Source organism: Heterocephalus glaber, unplaced genomic scaffold, assembly GCF_053883595.1.
Source record: "Heterocephalus glaber isolate CG9 unplaced genomic scaffold, H.glaber_assembly_v1.0 deba00001564, whole genome shotgun sequence".
Lineage (NCBI taxonomy): Eukaryota > Metazoa > Chordata > Mammalia > Rodentia > Bathyergidae > Heterocephalus > Heterocephalus glaber.
This window is the reverse complement of record NW_028258351.1, coordinates 7,693,491-7,708,409: the sequence shown is the minus strand read 5'-3', so window position 1 is coordinate 7,708,409 and position 14,919 is coordinate 7,693,491. Positions and strand designations below refer to the sequence as shown.

Here is a 14,919-nt window from a genome sequence, read left to right as displayed (position 1 = left end):
GGCTGGCCTTGAACTCGCAGTAATCCTCCTGCCTCAGCCTCCTGAGTGCTGTTATTACAGGCATATGCCACCATGCCCAGCCATCTTTTCATTTTATTTATTTATTTATTTTTTTGGTACCAGGGATCGAACTCAGAACCTTGCACTTGCAAGGCAGGCGCTGGAACCACTGAGCTAAATCCCTGGCCCATATCTTTTCATTTTAAATACTGCCACTATTTGATTCTTTTACATCATGCTGTATTAATTTCGTGTGGTTGCTATAACAAATTACCACAAACTTGGCACCTTAGAACAACAGAAATTTATTCTAACAGCTCTGGAGGCCAGATGTATGGGATCAAGGTGTCAGCAGGCTTTGTTTCTCCAGAGGCCCAGGGCTCCTGTCTCTCCCAGCTTCTAGTGGCTGCTGGCCTTCCTTGACCTGTGGCCATGTCACTGTAGTCTTGGGCTCTGTCCTCACAGGGCCTTTTCCTCTGTGTGTGTCAATTACCCTCTGTCTTCTTTTTTTTTCCTGGTACCGGGGATCAAACTCAAAACCTTGTGCTTGCCAGGCAGGCACAGTACCACTGAGCTAAATCCCCAGCCCTCTGCCTTCTTATAAGCACATTTGTAAGTGGTGCATAAAGCCCATTTGAATAATCCAGGATAATCATTTCAAGATCCTTCCCTTAATTATATATGCAAAAATCCTTTCTTCAAATAAGGCAACATGCACTAGTTCTGGGGATCAGGACATGGACATATCTTTGTGCTTTTTTTTTGATACTGGGGATTGAACTTGGGACCTTGTGCTTTCGAGGCAGGTGGTGGAACCACTGAGCTAAATCCCCAGCCCTATGGACATATCTTTGGAAGCCATTATCAACCTACCTAAGGCACATACATTAATTTGATTTTTTAAAAGAAATACAAATCTCGCTGGGGTTTAGCTCAGTGGTGCTGCCATCTGCCTCGCAAGCAAAAGGTCCCGAGTTCAATCCCTGGAACCAAAAAAAAAAAAAAAAACCATGAAAAACCTGACTGGGCTGGGGATTTAGCTTAGTGGCACCACACCTACCTACCTCGCAAGTGTAAGGTCCTGAGTTGGATCCCCAGTACTGAAAAAAAAAAGAAAAGAAAAGAAATACAAATCTTAGGTCATTCAACTTGAAGTTCTTCAGTGCCTCTCCATAACTTCCAGGATCAAGTCCAAAGGGTATATTGGTTAAAAATATGTCTCTAATCTAAAGCATAGACAACAGAAGAAAAAAATAGATGAAATATATATCATCAAAATAAAAAATCTTTCATGTTTTAAAAGATATTGTTATCAAGAAAGTAAAAACAGGGCCGGGATGGGCCAGGGATTTAGCTCAGTGGTTCAGGTACCTGCCTGCCAAGGGCAAGGTCCCAAGTTCGATCCCTGGTAACCAAAAAAAAAAAAAAAAAAAATTAAAACAGAAAATATTTACAATCCATGTATCTGGTAAACAACTTGAACCTAGGTTATATAAAGAATTCTAAGAACTCAAAAAAAAAATTCTAAGAACTCAATAATAAAAAGACAAATAGCCCAATCAGAACACAGGCACAGGATCTTTTTTGGAAGAAGCTAAACAAATGGCCAATAAACCCATGGAAAGATGCCCTAACATCACCAGTCATCAGAACAAACCACAAAGGGAAACCACTTAATACCAGCTAGGGTGGCTAGCATCAGAACAATGGATAATAGCAAGTGTTGGCGAAGAATGCAGAAATTAGAGCCCTCATGTGTCGCTAGTGGAAATATAAAATGCTACCTCTGTTCTGGAATATCATCAAGCAGGTATACAAAAAGTTAAATATATAATTATGGTGTGATTCAATTTAACTCTTATGTATATATGTAAGCAAAATAAAAACAAAAAGTTAAACATAAATTTTCATAGTAGCAATATTCTTAAAACTTCAAAAAGTAGAAACAATCCAAATATTCATGAACTCACAAACAGAGAAGCAAAATATGGTACCTAAACAGAAGAATACTATCTGGCCATCAAAAGGAATAAAGTCTTGCTGTATGTTACAACCTGGATAAAACTTGAAAACATTATGCTACAGCAAAAGAAGCCAGTTGCAAGAATCCACATGTTATATGATCCAATTTATATGAAATGTCTACAGCAAATCTAGAGGTGCAGAAAACAAATTACTGGTTGCCTGGGGTTTAGTGGGGGTTTACAGGGGACAAAGGTGACTTCTAAAGGCTTTCCATCAGAGGTGATGAAATAAATTCTAAGTCAGTTCTGTTGATGGTCACACAATTCTGAATGTACTAAATCCACTAAACTGTACGCTTTAAATGGGTGAAGTGTATGGTATGTAGAGCTCACTAAAAGCTCTTGGGATAGCTAAGCTGCTAGATAGAAAGTACCTGGAACTAGATAGACTGGTCCAGTCCCAGCTCCAAGAGAACCTGCAGATGGAGAAGAGAAACTGCACACAGAGCGTCTGAAGGGCCCCAGCATGTAATGGGTACTCAATGTGCACACGTTATTATTCCTCTGGCAATGGAAGCCCCTGCCAATCTCTGGCCCTTTTTTATTACTTTAACTCTTCCACGGTGGCATCCACACCACCTCCCACCTTCACAAGCAAGCGTCCTCGCCTCCCTAAAACAGTTTCGGCATATTCTGTTCTTACTAGAATGCTCTTTTCCTCCACTGCCTTCACCTGGCTAATCCCTTTCTTCTTTCTCTGGAGGCTCTGAAAACTGTCCTCCCCTCCACCTGGTTAGCTCCATGCTCTCCTAGAATCTGTGTAGCTCCTGGAAGTCATGTCTACTACAGCACTTGCCATTCTCAGTGGTACCGGTCCACTTGCTGCCTACCCTAGTCATACACATGAGCAGTGCCCAGCAGAGTGAAAAGGAGTAAGAAGTGGAGCTGCTAATGACTGACTGGGCCTAAAGAGAATGGCTGCAGCATCAATGATACAGAAAAGCTCTTCTGGAAAAGGAAGCAAACATTTCCCCCTCAGGGTACACACTTAGGATCTGCACCATCTCTCTGGGCTGGGGAGCTGGCACAAGTGCTGCCGTACCTTACTTTAAAGACACACGTGTGGAGACCTGCCCACTGTCTGCTTCCCACAGAGGGACAGGAAGGCGAGCACACTGCCTCTCCTATGACACCAGACAAGCCCTATTTCAGCTGTGGGTCTGTCAGTTTATTAACACTTTATTGATCCACATGTTTAGACACGCAGGCCTAATGGGAAGGGACATGTAAAGAGCAAAAAGCAGTATGTTTACACCTTGCAGTATATGGAAAATGCATTTGCAAACCCCACAGGAGGTAATGCTCAAAGGCAGCAGTCCAGGGACAACAAGCAATGGCTACTTTATAATTAGTGTCTGTGTCGTAAGTGCAATGTAGTGATAAGTCCTCTGAGGCCTGTGTGAAACGGCCCCTCTCTAACCCCCAGAGATCACAAGGTCCAACCCCAGAGGTATCTGAGCAAGGGCGAGATAACCCGGGAAGCACAGCACACGGAGGCAACTGGCCTCCATGATCTTTGGATCTGGGATTCCATGATTACATATTCCTTAGTTGATTACCTGGTGAGAGCTGTTTAAAATATGAGGGCTGCCACACTGTCCAACTCCCACAGTGCCCTCCCTTCACATTACAGTGAGAGGTGCCTGGGGCAGAGCAGGGGCTGCGTGGTTGTAAGAGGTGGCCTGCTAAATCCTGGTTAGAAAACCCCACGCGTACTAAAGCAATAAGGGCTTGCTTATTATCATCTGCTCCCAGCTTTAAAAAAAAAAACAAAAAATGATACTGTCAAAATGGTACATGACTGAAGTGGTGATATATTTTAAAGACATCTCCAAACATGAAGAGGAGTGGACTGGTAAAAGTTTTGTTACTGGCCATGTCTCAGGACACTACTCTTACAAAATGCTAGCAATCTTCTATGGTCCCTACTGTGTTTGATTGGTTAAGATTAGAGAAACAAGGATAGGCTGGTAATTCTCAGGGATCCCAGGAAAAGGGATCCTAGATGTCATTTTTGAAAGTCAATACATTTGCATGTCCACAAATGAGCCTCAAACACACATTCTTCATAACTGCCATGTCAGGCAACTGCTTCTCCTTATTTTTATTAAAATAAAGCCTCATGAGCTCGCAGATGGGGCTTTGGGAGGTGAGTGGATCATGGGGTGCGATCCTCATGAGTGGGTTAGTCCACAGGTGAGTTTACAGCTAAATGTGATGTTGGGAGGTGAAGCCTGGTCGGGGGAGGTGGGTCACTGGGGGTGTGGCCTGGGAGGGTCTGTTTCCTTCCGCTTCCCTTGATCTCTTCACTCCCACCACCCTGTGATGCCCCTCTGCCTGTGGCCCTGCCTTGGAGCCAGCCGACTATGGACTGAAACCTCTACAAACTGTGAGCCAAAATAAACTTTTCCTCCTTTAAGTCATAGGTATTGGATATCGTGTTTCAGCTACAAGACAATAACTAAGACACCATCTTATTAATTGATCTAGCAAAATATTTGATGGATGATAAAATGAATAATTTTTGTACTCTGATTTTTTTTTCCCTCAGTTTTTTCTATTCTAACTGAGCACAGACCTGGTCCACCTGCCTTACAATGCTGATTTGAAGTCACTGCTTAATGTAAGGGGGAGATGGCAGGAGGAGACATGGACCCACCTTCCAAGGCCCCACCAATATCACCTCCTTCCGGGCCTCTCCCTCCTGGTGCCCATGACTCAGTCTGTACCACTGCACAGGTGGGTAAGAGCTTGGGCTGAGGACTTAGAGAACTGAACTGAAATCCTGAATGTCATTTACTAGTGAGCACCTCCAGCAAGTGACATAGCTTCTTTTGACAGCTTTTTTTTTGGTACTGGGGATCGAACTTGGGACCTTGCACTACCAAAGCAGGCGGCGGAACCACTGAGCTAAATCCCTGGCTTGACGCAGCTTCTTGAGGCTCAGTTTCCTCTTCTGGAAAAGATGAGCAATACTCATCTCATGGGGTTATACAAGGTTAAGGAAGACATAGGTAAAGCATGTCGCTTCCTGGTAGCACCCAGGAAGTAAGTCAATAAATAGAAGCATGTTATTTTCCTATTTGATGCCTCCTTCTGAATTTATTCTGTCCTTATTCTGTCCAACATTTACTAAACTATTGGGGAAAGGAATGTGAGAGGAACAAACTACCATTCCTGACATACTGACAAGGGCTCCTGACAGTCACTCTTACTTCTACCCCTACCTGGTCCTGAGTTAACTGATCAGGCTAAATCTAGATTATTCTACGAGCCAGATGGTAGCTTTTCTTTAGTAAAGATAGTAAAATATGACAAGTAAATTATAATACATTTTTATTGTGATATATTGCCTCTCAGCTCCAATTTTACATGGAGTTGACCATAAATGACATTCCTGATTTCTGAAGGTATAAAGATGATTTTTTTTGTTTCGTGTAAATGTCTGTCCCTGTGCTGTACTTCAGAATAAAAGTAGGGTGACATGCCTTCTTTCTTTCCTTCTGTTTGTAACTTATTAGAATTTCAAGTCTGTTTCTTTTTCCTAGGCATTTTTCTAAGACCTGGGATACTTACTTGGAGGTATGCATCTGAAGCCCTAAGTTAAATTCCTGAGACCATTCATTTCATTAGGTTTGAATGAGGGCAAGCTTATACTGGAGACTCATGTGATTCTTTCACACTTCCAGAATAACTGCCACCAAGGCCTTCCCAGACCGCGCGGCTGCAGATTCACAGTGCAGATCCCCCCAACCTGGAGCACGTTCTCTGTTCTGATGCTGCATCCCCTGGAAACTCTCCACTATGGGCTGAGCCACTTTGAGGGATGAACAGCAGCTCATCCACTCTGGTTTTCTTTTGGAATTCAGCTATGAACTCATTAAATCACCAACTTGTTGTGACAGGAAGTCATTCAGATGCTGATGCCATTGCCATGGAAACCACCCCTCTGCCCCCAGCTCTGTCTGTCAGTGCCAAGGAGCACTCCAGCTCCATAATTACTGTCACCTTCAAATAGCAGAGAGCCATTGCAGGGCGAGCAGGTCTTGAAGCAGGGCATACAGTCTGTTTTGCTTTGAGATGATGAATCCTTGTTGGCTTTAGTATTTTTAGCACACATTTCTGTTCTGTACTGGGTGTCTTTTAAATTCCTATTTGCTGGCTCCTTTCCAGCACCTTTCCTAGAGAAGCAGACAAAGCATTTTTTGGGGGAGACAGCTGCCAGGGATATCCATTTAAAGAGAGCCTACTGTTTCTCTAAATCTTTGTGCTTCCAATTATGGAAAAATTAATTTCCCTACCTATATGTAAGACTCCAAGAAAGGAACCTCAAATTCCATCAGTTCACAGCCTGTAAAACCTGAAGATAATATGGTCAGGTCAGTGATGCTTAAAAGCAAGCTCGGGGATGCAACTCAAAGGATGAAGTAAAGTTTATTTTGCTGGGCGAACTAGGTTTCACTGTGCTTCATTACTGAAGACTGATAAAGTCCCAGAAAAAGGGGAACTCATCTTACTCAAAGCAGCAAGCAAGTCTTTTTGTGTCTGTTACAGCACATGGTATACTGTGAATCATCAAACGTAACCACCAGGCACAAGTACCTGACAGATACTGTACCAGACAGTTTACATTATGTTTCGTGATTTAAATTAATCTGCATGAAAACCCCATGAGGCAAGTATTTTTATCCCAATTTTATAGTTAAGGGATGTGAAGCTCAGAGTGATTAGGTAAATTAAATAAATGCCATGCTTTCCCATCCTGCACAGTTGTTGATATATCACACGTTCCATGTTCCTAGGCATAAAGGTGACTTTTGTGGCCTTAGAAACATAGAGCTCAGGTTAGGGATGGTCCTTCCTTATTATCTTGTTCAATCAACCAACACAATGTCCCAAGGGATGCACAGCCTCAGCCTGCACACCTCCAGCAACACTGAAGAGCAATGTGTGTTTGGAAGGGCCCAGTCGCGAGCTCATTAGATTGTTCCTAACATGAAGGAGCCATCATCTCTGGGTGCTACAAAGCCCTAAACCTCTTCTTTCTGTGCCTATCACCTATCAACCAGGAAGAAATTTGGCTCTGGGTAAAGTTTGTCCCCTAGAATATCCAGGCATGGAAGGAGAGAAGGGAAAAAGAGAAAGGGAACTAACATGGTGTTAGAGCTGAGATAGAATCTGAGTTCCTTCCTCAAGAGGATCTCAGCAAACCACCGCCTCTACAATCATGTGGCCCTGTGGAAAAGACATTTGTTCCCAGGGCCAGTGAGGAGCCACTGCTGTGGATGGGACTCCAGTGAAGGGATGTCTGATTTTTAAATTTGGTTTCACATTTTATTATGCACACACAGAAGAATATGTATGACAGAGTGCATAACCTTTTGTTACAAACATAAACTTTAACATTTAAGATGGGCAGTGAGCTGCCATCCTTGGGCCATTTTCTAAAAATGTCAGCAAGATCATAGGAGGCACACAGCATTGACTTTCTCATTTCCTAAGCTCTTATGGTGTTAATGTCATTTCTTTGTTTATGGGAATTATCATTTTAATATACATCCTGTAGCTAACATCTGGAGAGGGTTTACCCCATGTGTTAGAGGCCATATGAGGAGATCTACTCTCATGAATGGTCGCTTGTGTCTGCCTTACACTATGAGATCTTTGGAGGCAGTCTGACATTCACAGATGTCAGTGACCTGTTTGACTTTCCACAACCTCCCCAGTGCAAGTGCTTCATTTCCCGCATCTATCAAATGAAGGATATGTTAATGAATTTCCCACCAGTATCTACCTAACAGGGGCATTGTGAAGGGGGAATAAAAAGCAAAGTTTTAAAGTCCTTTGAGAAGTATAAGACTCCGCAGAAATAAGCCCAGTTTAATGTTCTATGACAGTGAATACTTCTGTATAAGCAATGTAATGAAAAGCTCCATGTTAATAATATGTTAGGTCAAAATCTCTTTTATGATGAATGTTATGAAATAAAATGATTTTTAGGCTTCAAACAATGATGTGTTTATTTTAAGCAACATGCCATACAGAAATTTTTCACTACTACAGGGTTGGGGGCTTTTGTTGTGTTTTCTCTTTCTCTCTCCCTCCCTCCCCCTCTCTTTGGTGTTACTGTCTCATGATCTAACCTGTTGCAAAGATTAAAGCAAAATTTTCCACAGTTAATCACAGAGGATTAAGAAGGCCTCTAAAATACTGCATTGTCAAAAATGTGCAAATCATAAACCCAGAGTTCAATGTCTGTATTCTTTGTAGATGTGGTTTCTAGGTAGTTAAAAACTTACTTGTGAATATACCCTTCCTACTTCTAAAACGTTTTGGGGGATTGCCTATAAAAAGGAATATAAATAATAAGTGAAGTAATTTAAAAATAATCTTTGCATCCAATTTATACCCATTTCTTAATGTTATCTGTAAAACAAAGTAATTTTTGAATTATTGTTTCATCTCTTGTCTGAATTGTGGAACAGAAATGTTAATCCAGAATTACAAATGAGCTTTATGGTTTCTGATACTGAAAATATTTTACTTGCTATCACCAAACGTGGAGTGGTAGTTTGTGGTAATAAATTACTTCTATGGGTGAGGAGTTTGTGGAAAGGTCCCAAACAACAGGAACCAAGGGGAATGTGCATTAATATAGTTAAGAACTGGAGGGCCAGGGATTTAGCTCAGTGGTTCCACCGCCTGCCTAGCAAGCGCAAGGTCCCCAGTTTGATCCCCAGTACCAGAAAAAAAAAAAGAATTGGACTAAATTAATACACAGCACATGCTCAAATCACATATTTTGCTTCTATTTGGATGCCATAGCCAGTCTTATGCAGAATATGTTGAAAGAACCACACAAAGGGAAATGCGTCACTTTTGAAAGAAGAGAAAGGCTTAGGCTCCCTGGCTAGACAGGAGATCTGACCACATCTTTTCCTGCCTCTTTCACTTCTATATCCTCCAGGCACCACCTTGTCTGAATCACAGGAGAGAAATGCTTGTGGCAGACACACACTGGGCCCATTCAGCTTTACCTTTTGTCTTTCTCCAAGTGCCTCACACAGAGTCACGCAGAGGCACGGGAGAGGCACGGGAGCATCGAGGCTTTGGAAGGCCTGTGGTTTTTTTTCAGCAATCTCACTTCCATAGTCATGTTGAACCCAGACTGATGTTAAAATATGCTGTTCTTCTGGGAAAGCACCTGTGTGCTGGATAATAGACCATTCCCTCTCTCCTCATATTTCCTGCTAGAATGAAAGTACCATAGCATGGCAACTTTGTCTAGTTTCTCCCCTAGTACAGTGCCTGGTAAGCTGTTGGTACTCAATAAATATTTATTGAGCACATTCAAGAAATGAACACTTTCAGTCTTTCCCACTGGCGATCTGGTTTTCATTAGCCTGTAAGCATGTTCAAATCTCTCCTATTAAATAATACACCAAAAGCCTGTGTTCTTCCATGCTCCCCTCACTGCCACCAAGTGCCCTCAAATTGAAATGAACAGTCCACAGCTACTATGCTTTCTCTCTCAGTACACCTCACACCTCTCAGTACACCTTAACAGTTCATACACACTGACTTTACTTCTGTACAGTGTATTCTTTAACCATCCACCCATCCTTCCCTCCTCGCTTCCCTCCCAGCTACCCATACATCTGTTCACCTACCTTTTTCTCTCCTCCCTTCCTTCCATCCACAAATCTCTTCTTCCATCCCTTTCCTTCCTCCTTCCTCCCTCTGTCGATATTAATGCTGACTATGACCGAGGTGCTGGGCCCACCAGTAGGGATGGGTGCTGAGACCCAGTCTCTGCAGTGGCAGTGCTCTTGATCTGGTGGAAGATGTGTTAAGTTCTTCTTAAACTGGGCCACAAGTTCCCTCGGATGCTCAGCAATGAGCTATAGTAAGTGAAGCCAGGGAACAAAGATGGAGAATCTTCCCAGGGAATCAGCTTTACACCGTGGAAGTAACTAGCAACATTTAACAAGCAATTAAATTAAAACCAACATTTGGCATGGCAGAATGAAAAACAGCACTGATTGTTTTTTAAAAAACCACAGGACTTTAAAAAGCAGCATGCCATAGGCTAATTTGGCATGTGGCCCCAGTGAATGTTGTAGTGCTGGGGGATCTTCCTTCAGAAAGTCTGAAAAGCCTTCAAAAGGAGGTAACTGCCACACTAGCCTAGGGGTAGGAACTGTAGTGCTGGGGGAGCCCTGGGAACCAATGGTACAATTTTTGGGTGGGATGGGTAGGATCGGCTTTACAGAGGAGTGATGTGTGAGGTAGCTCTGAGAGGAGAGTGGCTCACCAGGTGGTGGGGACAGTCGGTATAGAGGAAGGGGCTGGTGCAATTACAAGGAGCTGGAAATGTGCCTTCGGTGTGTGGGGAGCAGGGAGGGGTCCAGCAGCAAGGCTGAACAGCCAAGGAGGGCCAGGTGTCATCAGACAGGCAGTGCTGCTGCAGACCACGCCCTACCCTTGGAAGCCTCTTTCTCTTGGCCCCACAGTCATTCTGAGATGGCACACCTGGTTAATTTTTCCTTTTCAACACCTCCCAGCCCTTTGAATTTTAGTGTTCCTGAGTTCCTTCTTGGCCATGTTTTTCTTTTTATTTCCCACATGTGGCTTGTTTCATTCACTCCCACTGCTTCAGTTTTCCTTACAGAGCTGGCTCACAATCCATGTTCCCAGTGCATACCTCTGGGTCCTCTGCTGTTTCTCACTGTTTGGGCATCTCAACCTGAACCAACTTACATCCTCCCAAATGTGCAAATCCTTACCTGTCCCCATCTTTCCGTGCCCCTCTCCTGCTTCCCATGGCTCTGCCTTCCCGCTCATTACAGTCTAGGTTAATGGAGGCCTCATCTACTCAGTCACCACTTACTCTGCTGATCAGCAACAGCCAGTCATTTGCCAGCCCTGCCAGTGAGCCTCCCAAGCCTCTGTCTGGTCAATATGTTCTTCCCTGTGTGTCTCCATTGGGATTCTTAACTGAGCCAGGCGTTCCCATCCCAGTCCCCAGTCTGAGGCCGAGGATCATCCTATGTGATGAGAGACCCATGCTGCACAGCTGGATGACCAGGGGGCAGAGGAAGTGTTAGAGCCAGAACCATGACTCTAACCAGCTGTAATACCTTGTTAATTGGTCTCCCTGATACCAGTTCCTTCCCCTTTAAACCTTCAGAGCTCTGCAGTTATCTTTTAAATAGAACTCTGATTAAAGCCAATAAATCACTGAAATTTACAGCATAAAGAACTATTAAAATTTACAAAAGTATTGAAGAGTCAGAAGGAAGTATAAGTGAACATTTATCTGATCTTTGGGTAGGGGGAAGACTTTTTAAAGTTTCCATGCAAAGGCTAAAGAAAAAGACAGATTTGACCACATAAAAATGCAAAATTTTATAGGAAAAATAATACAACTTGAAAAGATAGAGTGGGAAACTATCCAAAACATATCAGGGTTAATGGTCTTAAGTGCTCTTGCTGGGTGTCGTGGCACATGCCTGTAATCCCAGCACTCAGGGAGGCTGAGAAAGGAGGACTACAAGCTGGCGCTCAGGCTAGGCAATTTAGTGACTTAGGAAGACCCTGTATAAGAATAAAAAAATAGAAAGGGCTGGGGATGTATCTCATTGTGAAGGCCCTGAGTTCCATTCCTAGTAACACGCACACACACGCACACACACGCGCACACACACACACACACACACACTGCTCTTAAAACTCAGCAATAAAAAATTAGTAACCAAATGTTGAACACACCAAAAAAAAAAAAGAAAGAAGTAAAGGACATGAATAATTCATGAGGCACAAATGACAAGTAGACCCATGGGAGAAATGTTCAATTTCATTTAAGAAATGTAGACTAAAACAATGGATTTGGAAAGTTTTTTCCCTGTCAAATTGGCATATTAAGTTTAGTACCCAGTGAGTAATCTGTTATGTGAGACACGCTCATACTTGGCATAAAATGGTAATCGTCTAGAAATAGGTATCAAAAGTCTTTAAAAATATATACTTTGACCCCATAATTCTGAGTTAAGAGGTTTTCAGGCAACAGTTATGGGTATGAATAAACATATTCATATTTGAGCATAGTTCTAACAGCATTGTTTAAAATGCTGAAATTTGGGAGCATTCTAGATGTTCAATGATAAAGGTTGGTTAAATAATTTTTAGCTCATCTTAAACATGAAATACCACACACAGATTAAAAAATTGTGCTACAGGTCTGGGGATTTAGCTCAGTGATTTCGTCGCCTGCTGCGTAAGCCCAAGGACCTGAGTTCGATCCCCAGTATCAAAAAAAAAAAAAATATATATATGTACATATATGTGTATGAAATTGTGCTAGAAAAGAATAGTTAATGACACAGGAAGATATCTTCAGAATGTTTATGTTTTTTATTTTTTTGGTTTTTTTTTTTTTTTTTGAGACAGAGCCTTGCTGTGTATCCAGGCTGGCCTTGAACTCACTATGTGACCCAGGCTGGTCTTAAAGTCACAGCAATCCTCCTGCCTCAGCCTCCTGAGTGCTGGGATTACAGGTGTGGGCCACCACCCTTGGCTTCTCTACATTGTTAAGCAAAATGTCAATTAAAAACAGAATATATAGAAAAATCTTATCTTTAGAAAACTATATATCTATATGCATAGAAGCTATAAAAAATGTTAATAGGGGCCGGGGATTTAGCTCAGTGGTTTTGCCGCCTGCTGCGCAAGCACAAGGACCCGAGTTCGATCCCCGGTACCAAAAAAAAAAAAAGATGTTAATGATGGTTTGACTGCATGCTTACAAATTTTTTTCTTCAACATACTTATGTATATCCCCCCCAAATCTCCATGAATAGAAGTCCTTTGTTGCCAGAAAAAAACTATTTTAAACTGGAAGCAAAATTCCCCTGTTTGGGCTGCCTGGTGTCTACTGGGAAAACCCCATCCCTTTGCCTGATAAACCAGCCCTGTCACAATCTGGCTTCTCCTTGGCTTCCTGGCCTGCTCTTCCTGCTCTTCCTGCCTCGAATCTCATACTCATGGCCAGCAGAGTCACTTGCATGTCCACCAAGATGTGCTATTCCACATCCTGGGCTGTGACAGCCACGCCCCTTTCCCACATCTCCCTCCTGTCTCCCTCACAGACCCGACTCAGTCCTCGCTCTTCTAATGGTGTGTCTCCAGTGCCTGGTCTTTCCAGGTCTCAGCCCCTCAGTGCTTTTCTGCATCAGGACCTCTGCACCAACCATCCTGTCTGGAGCGGTCTTCACAGGGACAGCTCCTCTCATCTTTTAAACCTTAACGTAAATGTACCTCTTCACCTGCCCTTCTCTGACCACTCTATCAAAAGGTCATTTTTTCTCTCCTTCGCCTCTGAGTGTGTGTGTGTGTTACTGGGGATGAACCCAGAGCCTCATACATGCTAGGCAAGCCTTCTACCACAAGCCACACCCCAGCCCCTTGTATTATTATGAGACGGGGTCTTGCTAAGCTCCCCAGGCTGGCCTCAAACTTAAGTCCTTCTACTTCAGTCACCTCAGTAAGTGGGGCTGCAAGTGGCTATCACTGCACCTGGGTCGAGATCACATTTTAATTTTCTGACTCTGAATCTTGTTCAGTCCTCCTTAGCACTTATTACAATATAGAAGTACTTTTATTCTAGCCTGCTTTCTTTATTTTTGTGTTTGTCCCCGGGAAGGTAAGGCTGAGGAGGCTGACCTGTGTCACCTGGGCCCCCGACATGGTAGGTACATGTGGTTACTTCAGGACACAACTGGAAGACTCAGTGCTCTGTAAAGCTTTTCCCTGTGTTTCCATGGGACTCTGCTCACGTCTCAACTACCTTGCCCTACCTGTGTTTTCTCACTCTCCTGTGGTTGTCTCTTTGTGCCTGTCCCTGCCATGGACAGCAGGTGCTCAGAGCTAGGATGGCACGGTGGTCAAGACCTGCCATGTCATTGGTGCTATGTGTGGGAGGAGGGGGCCGAGCAGTTGCCAGTCATACGGATGAGAAGACTCAGGTTGCAACTCGCATAAGCCCGTCAGAAACTGTGAAGACACAGGCACTTGCAATTGTGTACATTTTGAAGTGAATTTTACCAACTGTTTTGTTAGCAACTAACTCCTGAGCCTTAAATTTGAAAAAAATTGGGCAATAGGAAGTCTAACATTAAGACCACCAAATTAAAAGGGAAAATGGGAATATTACAGGCATTTTGCAGTTGTCTCAAGTGAGCTCAGGAAATGTATAGGCTCCATGTGAAACCTATTTCTTTTTCTTTTTTTTTGGAACCTATTTCTTGAAGATGTCTGTTTCTTTTGCAGTGTGGCTTGGTGCTCATAGAGACAACTTCAGATGGTTTACACACAGATAACTCAGGTAAATCACCCCAAGTAAGGTAGCTGAAAACCATGAGGAGTGAGTACAGCCAACAATGAGGGACTTAATGTCAAATACGAAGTTTCAGCACCATAGTTAATATTAAGCGGGGCCGAGGATTTAGCTCAGTGGTTCTGCTGCCTGCCTTGAAAGCACAAGGTCCTGAGCTTGATCCCTGGTACCAAAAAAAAAAAAAAATTCAGCAAAAGAGCGAGCCTTTTACTGGGCAGCCTTAGCTTTTCTTTGGTGCAAGAGTCTGCCATGCTCTGTTGGTCCTGCTCAACGTTTCAGCTCTGGAGGCCGCACACCTGTGTCCCAACTGCTCAGCTTGGCTGCTGCAGCAGGGACATTCACAAATGGGCAGGGCTGCATCCCCTTAACATTTTATTTATGGATACTGGATTTGAACTTTGTATAATTTTAAGGCGTGTCAAAGTCTTATCTTTAGATTCCACTGCCCCCCCCCCCCCACATTTAAAAACGCAAAACCATGCTGGTGGGAAGTCAGATTTG

General features: G+C 43.1%; 1 protein-coding gene across 4 annotated transcripts in view; it reads right to left on the bottom strand.

Annotated features, from left to right (window-relative positions):
* Myo1d (myosin ID) overlaps positions 1-14,919 on the bottom strand; it is a 334,710-nt gene that overhangs the window by 34,847 nt on the left and 284,944 nt on the right. The window contains exon 22 of one of the 4 annotated variants that reach the window (XM_087191492.1): positions 956-1,100. The exons of the other annotated variants lie outside the window; for them this stretch is intronic. Coding sequence (XP_087047618.1) covers positions 1,061-1,100 — 40 coding nt within the window. The 3' untranslated portion in view covers positions 956-1,060. Of the gene's footprint in view, positions 1-955; positions 1,101-14,919 lie in introns of those variants that run through there. 4 annotated transcript variants of the gene reach the window in all.